This window comes from Amphiura filiformis, chromosome 14, assembly GCF_039555335.1.
Source record: "Amphiura filiformis chromosome 14, Afil_fr2py, whole genome shotgun sequence".
NCBI lineage: Eukaryota > Metazoa > Echinodermata > Ophiuroidea > Amphilepidida > Amphiuridae > Amphiura > Amphiura filiformis.
In genome coordinates, this window is record NC_092641.1 from 37,457,232 (window position 1) to 37,476,446 (window position 19,215).

The following is a 19,215-nucleotide window of genomic DNA, read 5'->3' on the forward strand; positions in this document are numbered from 1 at the left end:
AAATATAGATTTATTTCATTTGAATCATTCACATCATACTGTGTGTCTTTATTTATTTCATTCCTTTCATATTGTAAATATCCACCTCCCACCAACACACAGATTTTTCTTATTACATACCTTGATGACATGTAGATCCAGTATAACCTGGCGGGCACTCACATCTACCATTGTTGCATGTTGCACCATTGTTGCATGGTGGAAAGCAACCAATTTCTACAAAACAATAATAATATAAGACAACAGTTAACAAGGCAGTTAACAATAATAATAATAATAATAATACACTGTACCACAGATTGCTACTCCTGTCTTATATACTGGCATATGTGAGTTGTGGCAGTTAAGTGGTTGAAATTCCAGTTGCCTACTACCAGTATGGCTTGAATTTTATATATGATATGATAGGCTCCAGCTATACATTCAATGAAATTCTACTGAAAATGTGTGTTTTAATTCCGACAATTTGTCAAAAAATCATATATGCTAGAAGGTAAAAAATACAATTCCAGTTATATCTTCAGACTTACTCAAAATATTCAAGTAGCAACATCCATAGGAGTGTCATTCTGATGAGGTCCTTTTATAATAATGTAGAATTTATCAAGACATGTCCTACTATCCAAATCTAAAACAAATCCTTGTTGACAATGACTTTGAAAGCTGCCATATGTCTCCGATAGACATAATAGCTGTGTATGACTTACCATGACATGTCCTGCCATCTGGGTCAAGGATAAAGCCTTGTCGACATTGACATTGAAAGCTGCCATATGTCTCAACACACTGGTGGTCACAATAGTTGGGCTGTTCGATACATTCTTTCTTGTCTGTAAAAGATGAGGGGATATTATAACTTATTATGTGAAGCGTAGGTATCTTGCACGAAGTGAAGGCTTAACCCAGTATGACATTGAGCACATGATAATTTCTTATCCCATACCAATCCTGAACCTAATAACAAATTTAACATCCTACTGTAAACAAGGAAAAACATTGCTAAAATGGATGACTGTTTTCATAACACATTCATATAATGGACAGTTCCAAGATGTGTTCCGACTTGAAGCTCAACAGATCCCGATTTGAAGCTGCATATACTGGCAGGACATTCCCAGTGCCTGCAGAGTATGGGAGAAATGATCTTCTGTGGGAGACCAAGTTCTTGTCCAGGACCTACTTTCCCACCCAAATTATACAGACACTGTACTTTCATCAAAGTCTTTTTTTCTGAGTAATATAGTGAAGCATGTGAAGATAGGAGTAGCCACACTGTTTCTGTTGGGAGATGAATTCACCAAGAAGACACAAAGCAAAATCAATATAAATTCATAAACTCTGCAATCTCTTACCATTATTGCATGTTGGTCCTCTGAATCCGTCAGGACACTGGCATTCTTCACCAATACATGTGCCGCCATTAGCACATGGTGGGTCGCAGTTGCCAACAGCTTTAAAAGAAGATATAATGATTGATTATTAATTTGAGGTTGTATTTGCAAGACATTGTTCTGTTGACCATTTCTCTGACATACATTAAACTTTATATCATCTTGAGTTTGAAAGGGATGTCAGTATTTTAAATGGTTGCACCACTTGCTTGACAAACCATCCTTGTACTTATAGCCCTGTGTATATGTGCTACAGAGCTTATATGCTCTACAACGCATATTGTGCAAAATATGCACCTATGTCACTACCAAACTCAAGGTAAAACAAAGTGTAGTATCTCAAGCATTCCCATCTGCCAGGACACAATTCTCTAATACTAGCATGTACACTCTTAAAATGACATCTGAATATAAGGTAAAGTCATGCTTGCCGAAGTACCATCTCTTTTCCCTTTACGTTTGGGCTAGATGCCCTGAATTAACTTTTTAAGCATCATTATTTTGATCTTGTGTAATGTTTGACTGTTTCTATGTTCCAGTATATGATGCAATGGCCTCTTCCCTTGTTTGTTTGTTGGCTTTGCCATTCCTCCTGCACAACAAGTCTGTTTTATTATGAGTTTGAGCCTATACCCGTAGTCCATTGTTCGCTCCCAGAATGCCCTCCATATGGGCATGGTGAATATATTGGGTATAAACTCTTACTCTACAACTTGACATCAACTTTTAAGCCATAAATATTAAATGGATGTTATTGAACTAAGTCATTGGAGATGAGACTATGTTGGTGCATAGTGATATTAAATTGTGCTATTCCAGTTGAAATCCATACACCCCCCCTATGGAAGACATGAAATTAATCTTAAAAAAGGGAGTGTGAATTTCAAATGGAGCTACCTGAATTGACAACTCTAAAAGAAATCTGCACCATAAGGGGTGCATAGATTTCAACAGGAATAGCCAGTTGCCACCTACCATTTTCACAGCGTGTTCCACTGAAACCATCCATACAGAAGCATTCTGTATATGCACAGTTAGTGTTACCACCACACATTGATGAGTAGATACAGGTACCACCATTCATACAGGTAGGGTTGCACACTGGACCATCTGTACAAAGAGGACATGCATTTTAGAATTTAAAAAAGGCTTCAAGCATATAGAACCATTGATGATTGTTGGGGATCATGAACATTTTTAATGTGAGATAGATGAGCTTCAACAAAGACACTGGTGTGAAAGACTCATTAATTACAAGGCTCATCAACTGCCAAGACTTGTCAAATTTGTTTGCTGACACATTCCCTGAATGTGCTCGGTGTGAAACACATGTAAAAGGCGAATATTGAATTTTAGCCAATATTGAATTGAATCTTTATTTCCATAATAAAAGCAAAGCAAAAAGCAAAAGCAAAATACATTGAAATCACACATCACAAATAAATTAATACAAAGACGATTATGGAGGGGATGGTCAAAAGGCCAATACAGCCAGCATTGACCATCCCCTTACAGGACTAATGTAAAACAACAATAAAAACAAAATATATTAGGACTATCACACAACAACATAAATGGGTGTATCCTTGATGAGTTAGACTAGTGTAAAGACTACATTGAGGAATTAATCAGCTTACGGAATAAAGCTGTATAATCCTTCAATAGAAGAGTTCTCTGCTAGGCTAATTCCGTGTTTTTCACACATAGGATAAACCCAAAACAGGGGCTCCCAGTATTTGGAGCCAGACATGCCCCTTGCTCCCTTTGTTAGTACCCCACTTACCGGGGATCACTTCCATTTTTCAGGAAATTACATGAAAAAAAGAAATCAAGGAAGAGTGTGATTTTTTAATAATTGGTTATTCTTAATTAAGATATTTTATCAAGTTAACACTTCCTGCTCACATCCCTTAAAATGAGAATATTCCCTTCCCTGGGCATCCAAGATGGTCACTGTGGCATAAGCAGCCATCTTGGATGTGCAGTAAAGGCAAATTCAAAAACTGTTTATGAGGAATAATCATTTGAAATGTGTATACAAGTAATTATATCAGGAAAACAAACACGTTGAAGAATAATTATAATGTCGTAAAATTATATTTATTACACAAATTTTCGGGCCTCGCCCTTCGTCAGGTGACAATAATGGTGTTCTGAGGCCTACACGAGAAAAACATTTAAAACATGATTAAAACGCGAGCGCAGGTGAATGGTGGGAGGGACACGCAAGCGACACAAGAGCGACAAGCGAGCAAGCGGGCAGAGCGTATACAAATCCAGCGCGTTAAACATGTTTAAGTTGGAAAACATAACGCGCAAGATGGAAAATAAAATAATTAAATTGCGCAAATGCGTGTGTGGGTACAAAAATATAACAGGCGTCGCGCAAGCGTACGGTACAAGTGTAGGCCTAAGGGTAAAAACGCGCGGAGCGTATACAAATAAAGAGCGTTAAAAATGTTTTACGACATTATAATTATTCTTCAACGTGTTTGTTTTCTTCATTAAATGTCGACGCAGTTAATTTTCTACTCAAGTAATTATATCATATGTTTTCCCTCACTCGCATCTATCCAAGATGGCTACCATGGACTCGTGCCATCATCACATTTATGCAATGTGAGCAAAGTGGGTGCATTTATGCATCGTGAGTGAAGGAAGTATTAATATTTGAAGTTTGTCCTGTTCCTGATATGTACCATTGGACTGCTACTGTGAAACAATCAACAATAGGATCTCAAACTCAAGACACAGTTCTCTGAATTAACAAATGTATTGGATATTATAACAAGTCATATTCCACTTATTATAATGTTTGTTGAATAGTGGTTATTATATCCTTCATTAATAGATTCTTGTTCATTGATTGGTTAAAAATGTGTCACGTGTTCAAAAATAAACGCACTATTCTGGAAAGAAGTGGAAAAAGTACTATTTACGTCCGTAAATAGTACCTCCAAGCCGTAAATAGTACATCTGGATATATACTATTTACGGATAGCAGCATACCCACGTCGCAGTCCATAAAGCATTAAAATAACTTTGAACATCGACATTGACTATGAGAATATTTTGTCACTGCCGTAAAACGACAACACAAACATGGCGAAATATTAAATCAAGCTGGAATGGCTGCTTCTGCTGAAGAAGATTCACGATTTCAGCTGTTTAATTTGAACTTTTTTACCAGTTCTAGCGCAGGAATATTTACTGAATTCATACCACAGACCAACACAGTCAGATTCAGAGCGACACTGACACGGTAAGCTTAAAAACAAACACTGACAGTGCGAGACCAGTCTCGCTCTCGGACCGCCTAGGCCATGCATGCATGAAAGTAGCTGGCCTTAGTTAAAATACTGTGCGTATGGAGGCCTATCCCGATTGCACGATGGCCTTCGAGTTTACACATGTAAATCTTTTTACATGTAACAACTTGAACAAATAAACACTGACAGTGAGTAAGCTTAAAAACCACTAACACATGAACATGACAGTGCGAGTTTTTGAACCGCCTAAACCGGCCTGCCGTGCATAGGGCCCTACCTAGGCCCAGGCCTATCTTGAAGCATGGTGGAGTTTTCATATAATCTTTTAACCAATCAATGAACAAAAAATCTATGAATGAAGGATATAAAACAAATATATACTGCCTTCATTCGAGGTTCTGGTTAAAACTATGGTCCCTCGCTGAGATCAATAGTACTATTGATCTCACCTTGGGCCCATAGTTTTAACCAGAACCTCTCATGGCAGTATATATTTGTATATTATATCACTCATACATGAATTCTATAAGCTGTGGCATAGTATGTGTGTACCAGGCCATGTGCTGACTCTTCGACTCACTGATTTAGTTATGGGGTGGACTGCCAAAATGTGAAATGTATCACAGCAAAACATGGTGTTAATTATGTTGATGTGTTTCCTAATAGTATTTTTAAGTAATAGTATTTATGTCTGAGTGATATAAAACAAATATTAAGCATCTTATGTTTTTGTAATAGTCATAATATATTCACTTAAATTGAGACTATTTAAGTTCAGAGTTACATTCAAACAAATAAAAAGACAAACCTGGGATACAAGTGAAGCCATCGGGTTGGATGATATATCCTGGTCTACATCTACAGTAATAGCTGCCAGGAGTATTTATACAATTGTGACTGCATGTAGGTATGTTGGCTAGTGTACAAGCAGCAGTACGACATGGAGAGCTGCCAGATGGAGGAGGCAAAACTGATCCAGATGCTCTAACACATTCATTAATATCTGAAACAAGCAAAAATTAGGAAGGATCATTGAATTGTTGGTATTTGCAAAAAAAAGAAGATAAACATGGTGAAGATTAGATCTCTAGATCTCTCTGCTTTGTATAGGCCTACATTATTAGCCCATTCCCCATTTAAGCCTTGTGCACATACTGGCAAACAAGACAATAGACCTTTTCATATCAAGATCAGAAAAGTTTGGAAAACCGCACTATTTATTCAGTAAGCTAGGGGTCAAATTGTACCCAAACTGGCGGACAATTAAGAAATGTCATGAATTACGACACCCTTTTGCGCAAAAATACAGCTTATTAAGCCAATGTGAATATGGGGTCATCGCGAGAAATATTTTCCTAGCATATTGAGCTAACACCTCAGCTACTTAGTTTTTCACAATAAGATACTAATGGAAAGAGATGGACAATAATATTTTTCCAATAGTAGTAAGCTAAGCAAATTATAAAGGTGTCAATGCAAAGTTCAAAAATAATACAAAATACATTAAGAAAATGTAAAGGAAAATGTTGTTTCTCCTGAGACTAAATTCCACTTAGACCAGGTCTAACTTTAGACCTGGTCGGAATTTTTTGTGCATACAGACCTTTAGGTCAACAATAATACCGTATAAACTTGATACTTACCTTAATACCAGTAAAAACTCGATAGTTAGCATTTGTGCTTAATATCGGGCGCGTTTGAAAACATGAAATTGTACCAAAGTCTGGCGCTTTACCAACTGAGCTAATGGGGTTGAGACACAAATTTGCAGGTTTACTTGTTCCTATATAACTATGTGTATCGTTGATTTGCTCAAAACCCTTTACACTTTTGTGGATGGGGCACTTCAAGTTTGCAGGTTTTAAAGCGCTCGATAGTAAGCACATATGCTCACTATCAAGTTTTTACTGTATGTGTTTTCAGTTATCTTTTTTTGTATACATAAACCAAATGTTTGAATTGAAAAAAATTCTGGTTTTGTTTCCAACAAATTATGATGTGACAATATTAGCCTCTTCAAATCATGTTTACTAAAAAAAACCTAAATTTCTGAAAATGATTTTAAAACTGCCTTTCCACCTACCTTCACAGTCATCAGTGAGCTCATTCATTGTGTATCCAGGAGCACAATTCTGGCTCTCGCATCCAACACAAGTTGGTATACATCTATGTCTATCTGAGTGAAGCCTATACCCTGGTCGACAAGAGCATGAATAGCTGCCTAGTATGTTATAACAGTCATGCTGGCAACCTGAACCTGCTTCAAGACATTCATTGATATCTGAAAGAAAAACATGTCAAAAGTGGAGAAAAATATGGTTAAAAAATCAATCAGTAGCCGCAGCACACATCAGTGTGTACCTGTGTAAATCAATCTATAATCTGGCTATATATTTTGATCAGCTCGTAATCGGCGGGCCTTTTAACATCGCGGCTTAATATCAATATATTTTATTTTGAGATTTGCCTTGTGACGTCTCGACAGAAGCATCACAACTTATTAATTGAAGTCCTAATACTTCGTCTATATTTAACACACACAATGTAGACCAGACAGGCCAACTGTATCAATCTTAACGTGGGTCTACTTTTCGGCGTAGTGGTAAAAGCTTAACAATTCCCGGCAATTACGAGCTGATCAAAGTATAGTATTAGTTAGGAAAAACTACCTGCTTTTGGAAATTCATTCGTACATATTAATCAAGCTATATTCTTAAACAGTTGTCATTTTTTTCTGTTATTTCATTGGTTCTTGCTCGTGCTATATGACAGTCGAGTACAGCTGTGTGTATTAACTGTATTGTATCGTTTGCGTTGTGTGTAACATGGTATGAGCTCTGTGATCTCTCCTGTTGGTTCAGTGCAATATTTTGAATATGTGTGTGAAGGACTCAATGTTGTTGACTGGTTTAACTTGATTAAAATGGCCATAGAGAGTTGATGTCGCCTGAAATAACACAGGTAATAGCATTGTTTTTTGCACACAGTTGGGTCTCAAAACAATACTAATTCTCTGAAATACCAAGCAGTGTCAAGGAGAAGTTTCCACAGCCATTCAATGTTATATTGATATAATTGACAGCAAAACTTTACTGCTGCTACCCCACAAGACTAGTATTAGGGTTCGATATTTTGGTCAGAATTATGGTCAGAGTTCAGAGTTAGGGTTAGGACTAGGATTAAATGATTACTTTTAGGATTAGGATCTACAGTTGCTTTGTATGAACATACCTTCACAACGTCGGCCATTGGAGTTTAATCTAAAACCTCTGGGACAGTGCGTCAACGGACCTCTCTCACCTAGATACAGGAACAAACATAAAGATAATCATGGTTAATAACTGTACTTACTGTTTCAAAGCACTTAAAGTTTCACAATTCCAGTACATGAATCTGATATGACCTTTTCTCTTTTTATCTTCTGTGGTATCAATGTTACTATGTATTGGGATCAGCCTTCTTTTCTTTGATACACATATTTCCATAATTTAGACTTTGGCCATAATGTGTATAATCATGGATGCTTTAATAAAGCCTCACTTGAACAATTTTTGAAACAAGGTCCTGTCAGGAAAACCTATAAATATAATTTTAATTCAATAGGTTGCATTTGAGATCCACACTCCACATGTGGAAGATTTTGCTAAATTCTTCCACAGACGAGGTACAAGTTTCAAATAGAATAGACAATTTGGTAACGTCCATACTCACTCCAGTTGTGGACGATATATGTAAAGCTACATACAGCGGGAATATGTGTTTCAAAATAATTAACCCTAGCCAAAAACACCCCCTCTGTGGAAGACCTGTCTTAAATCTTGCACAGGGACATGGGAAATTTCAAATTGAATAGCCCAATTAGCTTACTAAGCTTACCTTCACAATACATATCTCCTTGCAGACGTTGGCCTTCAGGACATAAACACCTGTAGCTTCCCATGTTGTTTTCACATCCATATTGGCATTGACTGGTAGCTAATTCACATTCATTTATATCTGAAAAAAAAACATAAAACAAAACAAAAATACTCAATTAATAGACTATTTCAGGAGGACTTTAAAAAATCAAACATGCGCGAACATCAAAACATATTCAATGCATTCAATATGCCGCATCAAGTAAAGCAACGCAGTATATGATTGGTGTGAGCAATCACAACATGTCAAGTGCTAATCAAAACCCCCTCTCACCAGTGTGTGATTGGTTGTGAGCTGTTGTGGTATTTTTGTTTACTGCACCTGGCTAATTTCAAAAAATTTCTAAAATGGCCTATTCCTTTGAAATCTATATACCCTTTAAGGAAATCAAGACCTCAATCTCCCACACAGGAGGTGCAGATTTCAAATGGAGTCATCCAGTCAGGTAACTCCACTTGGAATTCACACTCCCTGTATGGAAGATTAATGATTTCAACTGGAATATACCAATACACATAAACATGAATGACTGTCAAAATGTTGAATGGCATTCAACAATGACCTGACTAGAATTTATAAAGGAGTGGTATAAAAGATGACTCCAACTTACCATCACACATGCGGCCATCTTCAGCAAGTCTAAATCCAGCAGGGCATATACATTGGTAAGAACCTCTGGAATTCTGACATTCATAATGACATAGTCCATGGTGCTCAGTGCATTCATTGATATCTAGAAACAAAGAGGCAAATAGTAATTTTATCACTCTAAACATACAATGAAACAGTTACAAGAGACATTGTATGTTTAGCGTGGTGAAATAATTACAGAATAAAGGTATTGTTTTTAGCCATTGTCATGCATCTATCGTCTCATATAACATGGGCAACATCATTATTTAAAGTAAAACAATGAGTTGTTTTACGTCAAAAATAATGATGTCACATGTTATATGAGACGATAGTGGCTATAAACAATACCTTTATTTTCATTCTTAAGCACTTCAATTCAAATAAATATATTAATAATTAGTATTCCAAATTTTAATCAAATTAAATCCTACATTTTACAAAGAAGTACCTAGGGCTTAGAATCGAACAGTCCTGTTGTTGCTATGCACCTCTGATTGGTTCAAATAGCGTATCCGAGTATTATGTCAAAATGCACATGCTTAAGTGTTTTATATCGGGTCATATCATACGGCTAAGAACCGATAAGAATGCAAGAACTTTCTTTTAAGGGCAAGAAACATCATTCTTAAACACTTAAAAGTGTTTAAGAATGATGTTTCTTGCCCTTTTCTGGATCACAGTAGACTAAGAACACAGGTGAAAAAGCATTCCAAGATAATGCATAGTCTATATCTATTATCAGTCTACCAATAGACGGGACAAACAACCTACATTACCACTTCAAAATATAAACATCAATGTTTGACTACCAACTTTAATTTTCTGATTTGACCCCTGAACTGTTTAGGGTTTTAAAACATTTTCCTTGTTAGCACAAATCCAAATATTGGTGATATCAATGTTATTGTTTCTCTGCATAAATTGCGTGTACATGATTGTATTTGGTCTCATACATGCATTTTTCTTACCGATACAATTTTGCTTGTTTGCATGAAGCCTGAATCCAACCGGGCAGACACAGCGATAGGTGCCATCAATGTTTTCACATCCATGCTCACATACTTGCCCAAATTCACTGCATTCATTAACATCTATAACATAAGAAACAAATTAAATCAGGGGTTACACATGTATGAATTCTCTTGGTCAGGCTGACTGACGTCACAAAGGGGAAATAGCCTTGTAAAACCACTGTGCTCATGTGCAGTTCCCCTTTCTTGAGCTGGTTGCTATGCGCACGCTTGTACAAAGGGGACGAAGGGGACAATGTTCCCAGATGTCTGACCGAGTGAATGGTTAACTTTGGAACTGGCTACATTTGATTGTGTTTGTAGCAAAGCAGAGCCAATTTTGACTTATTGTCATGGTTTAAAGAAGTCCATAAACATTATGTTTTCAAAGAATAAATCCCTTGTTTCCTTCTCAGAGTCTTTACAATTTCAAAAATGTGATAAAATCTGTGAAATTCCTGTCACAAACTTGCATCTGTGACATGTTTTACATAACAACAGGAATGAATGTACCCTGTAATTAACCAATCAATTGAGATAAATATAAAAGAGGAAACATTCAAAGTTTGTCAAGGCTATTAGGTGCAATGAGTAACTAATTGATTTGGGTAATCCAAGAAATCTCAAAGAACAGATGGTCTTGAAACATGTGACGCAATCTGATTCACTCAGCCCAATGTCATACCATCAGTTCAAATGGGTGCATTTTAGAGGGCATAGTTCATTCCCTTCCATTGATTCACATGCTAAGGTTTTTGTGTGAATGTGTGGTTTCCTGACAGATGAGCATGTTTGAGCTGTTAGTGTTGGGAATTATAAAAAATAATAATTAGCCTGTAATATTGCTGTCCATAAAAGCTTGAGCCCGGTGGTTGAGTGGAACGGGCTGCGACTCATAATAGGAAGGTTGCAGGTTCAAGCCCTGGCGACACCATCGTGTTGTGCCCTTGGGTAAGGCACTTTATCTCGATTACTCCTCTCCACCCATAAATGGGTAATGCTGGGAAGGTAACAGACTCGATGTGGAGGAGGTGTGGCGATCCCCCTACAACAACATTTCACGGTAGAGTCTGGCCTAATCGCTAACAAAAGAGAGATGGGCACTCCATCCTATAAAAAATGCAGGTTCGCTTCTTTTACCTCCTTTTTTTTATATAAAAGCTTCACAATTATGAATTATAAATACCCCACATCTCTACCACACATGGTTACAATGTATGCTACAGCATTTTGAGACAACCTGTTTGGAATGTCTTCTATTGTTTGTTTAGCTACTTATTTTTGCCTACAGTTCAGATGCAAAATGTCAGAGTTTGGCCCACTTTGGATTAGGTTATGTCATATTTATATATGACTGCATATTTGGGATGATGCAGATTTGGAATTGCTTAATATGAAGAAAGAAAAGAAAAGAAAAAAATCCACACTATCCCAGGCGCCCTAACGCCTCGAACGGAGGCTAATCCTGGTAGAGGTGTACTTTCATAGAACGAAACAGATCTAGTAATTTTGAGCTGTAATCTGATTTATAATTGGACATAATATTCAACATACATACCTCCACAAGTCTTCTCATCAGATAGAAGTGAGTACCCAGAGAAACATGTACAGAAATAGCTGCCACCTGTGTTCATACATTGTTGGTTGCACCCTCCATTGGCTGTTATGCACTCATTGACATCTAAAAGAAAAAATAACAAAATGATCAGACATTAGAAATAGCTGCCATCTGTGTTCATACATTGTTGGTTGCATCCTCCATTGCCTGTTATGCACTCATTGACATCTAAAAGGAAAAGAACAAAAATGATCAGATACTAGAAATAGCTGCCATCTGTGTTCATACATTGTTGGTTGCACCCTCCATTGGCTGTTATGCACTCATTGACATCTAAAAGAAAAAATAACAAAATGATCAGACATTAGAAATAGCTGCCATCTGTGTTCATACATTGTTGGTTGCATCCTCCATTGGCTGTTACACACTCATTGACATCTAAAAGAAAAAATAACAAAATGATCAGACATTAGAAATAGCTGCCATCTGTGTTCATACATTGTTGGTTGCATCTTCCATTGCCTGTTATGCACTCAATGACATCTAAAAGGAAAAAGAACAAGAAATTGCTGCCATATGTATTCATACACTGTTGTAACTAAACTGTGGACAGCAAAAGAGAATGCAGGACCAGGTCCGGAGAAACCACCAAGAAGGTGACTACTTTATATAGATTGCATTTCACTTAGAGCCAAAAGATATGATCATAATTTGAAAAGCCCATATTTCAATATTTCTGTCATTTATATGACAAATTTTTGCAATGTTTGAAAGCAACCTGTTGGATGACTGGCAGCTGAAACATGATCCACCTTTCAGAATTGAGTTGAGCACAACCAATTACTGATAATTTATGCTCTTTCTCAGACAATTGAAACAGTTGAATTCATGATAACATATCCTACTGCAATATAAATGTAGAGTCATTTGATTGAACAATAAATTGCTGCCATATAATATTATCCATACATAATTCATTTCATTCCTTATATCACCATATGACACACACACGCTGCACTTTAAGTGCTCTGGAAAGCATCCACAGTATAATGAGAACATTGCATGATATTACAACACCCATTATATAAGTCACAGACATCATTAAGTCAGTCACAATTTACAATTAATTGGTGCCACTTGGTTCAAAGATTGTCACATCCATATTCACAGACATCCCTTGAGAACAAACTATGTATGATTTCACATGAATAGAAATATTTCCATGTTCTTTACAATACTAACACATTATGTTATACTGATAAGTCATACATCATAAAATCAATCACTTTCAGACTTATAGGTACTTGGTTCATGTCGCTCATTTCATAAGGTCTTTATTGACAGCCAGAAGCACAATTTTACTTACAGAAGCAGAATTTTGGCCAAGAATATTAATTACTTGGGATGTGATATCTTATTTTATTTCCTTGCTATGGTCCTCTTATGATATTCTTGATATAAATCTCCCAAAATCAATACAATACAATCCCACCATGTGTAGATGGGTTTTCCCTTTTTTAAAACAAAGTAAATATGTGACACGATCTGGTCCATGGGGGCCAAAGGAGGCGTTTTTGAAAATTGAGTCACTATAATTATTACCTTATACAAACGCAAGGCTATCTAATACTTAAAACACCTAAAGTCTAGCATAATTGGGTTGATCCTTCATGTAATTATTTTGTGTAAGCTAATCCTAACTCTAACCCTAATCCTAACCCTAACCCTAAGCCTAAGCCTAATCATAACCCTAACCCTAATCCTAACCCTAATCCTAACCCTAAACTAACCCTAACTTTAACCCTAACCCTAACCCTAATTTCGTGTAAAATTACATGAAGGAATAACCCATAATTGCTTATACAGTTATGAAGTTGTGTGATGTTTGTTTTCTTATGTAATTTATTTTGTTTTTTACTCCATATTTTTGCCTTTATCTCAGTTTCAAATTTGCCACCTTTGGCCTCCATGGACCTGACCATTTCACAAATAATGTTATCTTCCCCAATTACATTTTTTGTGTGTAAAATAATGGATATGGGATGTGAATTAGGGATTCCTGTTTTTGTTATTCTTTCTCTTCAGATTGGGTTCCCATTTTTGACTAGGAATCATGCTTGGTGTACAAATGAGTTTGGTACTTTACCGATAATGTCTAGAATTCCCCATTTCCACAAAATAAAGCACTTTGTTCCTTTGATACGTGACTAGAATGTATCATTTCCTTGATCAAATCCATGTATCCATATGTCATGATAAAAACATTGAAATTGACATAATATGCCAATTTGCCAACATTCCCATACATTGAGTAACTGCTGACATACAGTTCCTGAACTGGCATTCATATTCCTGTAATTGTGTGACTCAGTATAATCATATACTTATAAATCAAAACTTAAACTCGACTTCTACTAATATACAAACATCTCAGTTTAATAAATGTGGTGCAAGAAAGTGTGGTACAAATACATAACCACTGACCAGTACAACAGGTCAGTTGCTTGATGAAGTCTGGACGTTCCATATGCAACATAGCAAGTCAACACAAATAGTAAAGTCCAGTAATAGATCTATTCCCACAAATGTTGGTGATTTCTCTACAACTGATCAACTCATTTTGTATAGAGACTGTAGGTAACAAGATAGTGAAATATGGCATACAAAATGTTCTCTCTCTGCAATCAATAAAACAAATACACTTTGAAAGACAAGATTTGCAAATTCTACAGAACTCCAACAAAAATCAGTTTTATAATCTGCAGCTTTTTCTTTCATGGATATAAGCCGAGCATACGAGCACCAGAGAAGATATTTGACATGTTTAATGTTTAACTACCTCGCCTTCCTCCTCATACCTCTTAAACAAGATTCAGTCATTGTGGAATTCCCTAAAATTGCACCCTCTGACATGGGATCTCTGCAATACATCTACATTAACTTCTACCCTTTGATCAGTCCTTTAACACGCATAATATCATCGAAAAGTTAAACAAAAGAACTGCAAGTTCGGCAAAGAAACCAAAGCAGAGTGTATAGACCTCGGAACCGGGGGTGCTACCTAATTGACAGCCACCCAAATATTTTCAGGTGAAGTAAAATATTGATCAGATACTGGAAAAATTGCAGTTTTGACCCATTTCTTGCCAAATTTTCAGACTCCCAGGGAGAACTCACCCTCAGGTACCCCCAGGTTTGGTTTTGTTAGTTCCCCATGTTGAAAATCCTGGTGTGTCTAAAGCCTGGTGTGTCAGAACATGTTATGCGGGGATGTAGTCTGATTTTATTGAATGGATGTTCCAAGTTTCCTTTCACATACAGGTGCACCATGACAAGATAATTCTCTGAACTATTTCATGATTTGGGACAAACCAGACTACAACTTAAGAGTTTTATTGCATTACTAGGTATGTTTATATGTATAAGAGTATATTATTGTAAAAAAACAGTCATGTACAGTTTGCTAGTAGACCAGACTACCTGTCTAGGATACCTGGCATTAATCAGCACATACCAAATTGCATTTTCCCCTCACCCACGTCAGAACAAAAGTTAACTGAAAATTTCACTATTTGAGGCAAAATCTTAGACAAATCACATTTTTATTCCCCCCCCATACAAATACACATTTGGGGTGAACAAAGTTGTGTATCTAATCAACAAATTCACTGAGCATATCCTTTTAAATTTGAGTCACATGTCAGTACTGATAATTATAAACAAATCATTTTCAAACTGAAGCCACAAGGCAATCAACATTGAATAGATTACAGGCAAACTATTCAAAGATTAGATTGAAACCTCATGTTTCATTCATACCCAAGAGTCAGCTGTTCACTGTACACAGGTGACTCACAAGGAAGCCGTCTTGATCTGAATCTAACATTCAGCTCATGGGCTACCTCAACTACAGCAATCCCCCATAAAAACATAAAGGGAATAAGGTTACCTTTATTGTACACAAGGGAAGGATACAGATTTCAACAGAGACGGTCTGCCAATATCTGCATGTGATGCTTGATAGAGTGAGCGTAGAGAAATCACAATGACTAGGAGGTTTTAACAGTCGTTATCGCCCACAATGATCTTATTTCCAATTGCATAATGTTTGTAACCTCCATGCAACATGCTTCCAAATCTGACACATAACGAAAATGGACTTGGGAACCTGTAATTACGCTTATCTTTGTGAAACTGTACCCATGTTGTAATAAAGGGTGTTCCAAATATACTCTTCATTATTTTAAGGATAGAATGGAAAATATTTTTTATTCTTGTTATCTTTGGTTAATGATGTACACTGGGGGTTGTGCTGAAATTGTGAGAATCACAGAATGAGGCAGCTGTGACCTGATTATGTCATGATTAGGCAATAGTCATGGTGGGATAGAAAAGGGCTCAAAAGTTATCAAATTCGCCACCTGCGACAACAGCTTTGAGCCATTTTCTATCCCAGCATGCATTACTTTTGCCTATTGATGACTGTTAGCAATATACCTTATATAATATGATGTTACTCACACTTTTCAGTATTGTATTACTTGACTGCATTAAGCTTTAAATTAATAACTTCTGGAATCTATTGACAAACTAAACTATTAATTTATTTCTTGACACCTATCGGACAATTAGGCCTTTTTTCATATTGATGTAATTCTTGTCATTTGTTGTTTGGTTTATGTTATGCTATTATCCGCATATTATTGAACTAAATATTTTGACTAATTCAACCAATGCTAATATAACACAAACTCCTGGCTATGCTATTAATTAAATCAATTTTTATACAGCAGTGAAGAGTTTTTAGCCAAAAAAAAGAAGACAGCAATGCTTGCATACTGCTCCAATAGTGAAACTGACTTACTTGCAATTTTGTTTGATTAACAGTTGCTAAGCTTGATCACACTTAGTTCCAGATCTTAAGTTACAGATTACGATTATGCAATTATGTTACACAATACTCAATCTAGCATCGTCTGCCCGTCTTAAAGCCTGTTCATTGAGTTACCTGCATTGCAGTCTCTTCCCAAATCGCAATAAAGTTGCAGTGCGCTGTGTTGAGTTGAGGCAGAAAATGGTTGATATATAGGTTTAAGTAACGCAACGCAGAGGCAGTGAAGCATGAACAGACCTTTACGTCGTACACTGTGCAGTAGTTTATAAGTGCTTCAGAATCATTGAGGCATTGGGCTTAATAATGCACTCATCAATATCTTTTGAAATGTTTTTATATGAACTTTACACACACTGGGCTCTCTATTCCACCTATTCCAATACTTACCAACACATCTTCCATTTCTTGACACATAACCAGCAGCACAGCTACATTTGTATGATCCAATAGTGTTCACACATGTACCGGTACACCCATTGGGCTCTATATCGCACTCATTAATATCTAGTTAGAAGACAAAAATAACAACTAATAAGTATTATGGGTTTACCATCAGCATATTTATTGCTCTTTCCTTCTCTTCCTTCTTCTCATCTTCTTTTATCATCATCGTCATTGTTGCAGCTGATACAATCATCATCATCATCATCATCATTATCACTGCTACTGCTCCCCCAAGTCGCCACTGCTGCCCCCACCTCCACATCATCACTACCATCATCACTTCTGTCACTGATAATGTTCCCGATGATGTTGCCACTGACACCACGACTGTCACCACCATCATCATCTCCCATGTACATTGTAACACCAATTGTACTTTTATGACATTAACAATTTAGCTGGTACAACAAACCTGTGCATGTGCTTGCATCCTCAGATAACTCATAACCAGGCCTACAGGAGCATCGATAACTACCGTGTGTGTTGTGGCATTGTTGGTGACAAACTTGACGACCACCTTGACGACATTCATCAACATCTGTAGATAGAGAGAAAATATAAATACAAATAAACTTTAGTTATTTAAGATAAGATGTGGAAAAATGAGCATCCAGTTGAAGTGTACTTTACATACATCTACATGCCAGCAACAGCATAATTACAGGACAACTTGGGAACCTTTAAATTGCGATTTCTTTTTGTATGATAGATCATTTGAATTACCAATTCTTGAGTGATCAAACTCCAAAACTGCAAAATGACAGTAATTCAGAACAATGAAAAACATGAGGAGTTGAATGTAGACTCATACCCCGCCATAAATGTATTTGTGTGATGCTCAGTAAGGTAAAATAGTATAATTCTTGATTATTTATCATGCATCTGCCCCATCTTTACTTGTTTGCCTTCTCTGTTTTGGTTGTGATGGTAATCAATGTTTTAATGCTTCATGCCCAAACCTTCGTAACGATCAAGCTTAATGACACCAATTGTCTTTTCATTTGGGCCTTAATTTGCTGATAAATGCTGGAGGTAAACTATATGAGCCCAGCAATACAAAATAGTTCCTTTCCAAAGGGTTATTTGGAGTTCAGAATCGCTAATAATATATCTTGATTTTAATTCAAAACCATTTGTCCTTATTTTGGTTGATCAGAATGTGAATGCATGCACTACCTGTTTCCCTCATCCACTAAACTCTGCGTTTCACAGGATATGTTTGGCGTTACTGTTGAATGATGATCAAATCATGGATGATGTTTGTCTGATATCAGATTACCATCAAAGCGCATAACACTTCTATCTCACAAATATGGTTCAAAATTATTAAAAATTAAATAGTATAATCCTAGTCAAGAATATCACCGAATGGCACTTTAAACAATGGTTTTAATTGAAAACTTAATTCATATGCAAATTGTACATCATCTCAACTTGACAAATTTTAAATCAAGAATATATTGAAAAAGCAAAAACTTTTTTCATCCCTTGTTTCTTGGGAACAGGTTATATTTTACAATGTCCTCAAAATAAGGTCCTATTTTAGGAAGTAATTATTATTCTTTCAAATTTAGATTGCTTACATAAAATTAAATTCTCGTAATTCCTTTCAATAACATATTAGATCATATTTTTGTCTGTAGAGCAAATAGTTTGTTATGAATACTGTTTTAATAGACCCTGAAACAACAGCAACATCCCATACAGGACAACCACTAGCCAAGCAGGTTCCTACCATTATATCTCTACTTAACATTTTTCAAGTAAAATTACACACAATCCCATAATAATAACCTATTTTTCTATGGCATATTCGGTCAACTTTAAAAGTTTTATCGACTTTCTTAGTGTGCCATTTAAGGTTGGTGTTAACTCTGAAGTTATGGAAACCTTTGGGTCTCATACTACTAAATTGATGGTCTTAGGTGTTCAGTTTCAGAGAAAATACATGATTTTGGACAACATGAAGAAATTCTTCAGTAAAAACTGTTTTCTTATTCATTTTCAAAAGCTAGATATGAAAATCTAGGAAAGCATTTCTAATATTCATGGCAGTATAGAGACTGCAGATTCTCCTTATTAATTTATATAGTCTGTT

The 19,215-nt window shown here is 36.2% G+C and overlaps 1 protein-coding gene across 1 annotated transcript in view; it reads right to left on the bottom strand.

Annotated features, from left to right (window-relative positions):
• LOC140169391 (uncharacterized) overlaps nt 1-19,215 on the bottom strand; it is a 319,476-nt gene that overhangs the window by 222,006 nt on the left and 78,255 nt on the right. Inside the window, 13 exon segments of the mRNA XM_072192648.1 lie at nt 121-216; nt 708-830; nt 1,353-1,451; nt 2,367-2,501; nt 5,469-5,663; nt 6,744-6,941; nt 7,892-7,960; nt 8,537-8,656; nt 9,189-9,311; nt 10,180-10,302; nt 11,780-11,902; nt 17,061-17,177; nt 17,530-17,655. Of these exon segments, the coding sequence (XP_072048749.1) occupies nt 121-216; nt 708-830; nt 1,353-1,451; nt 2,367-2,501; nt 5,469-5,663; nt 6,744-6,941; nt 7,892-7,960; nt 8,537-8,656; nt 9,189-9,311; nt 10,180-10,302; nt 11,780-11,902; nt 17,061-17,177; nt 17,530-17,655 (1,647 nt within the window).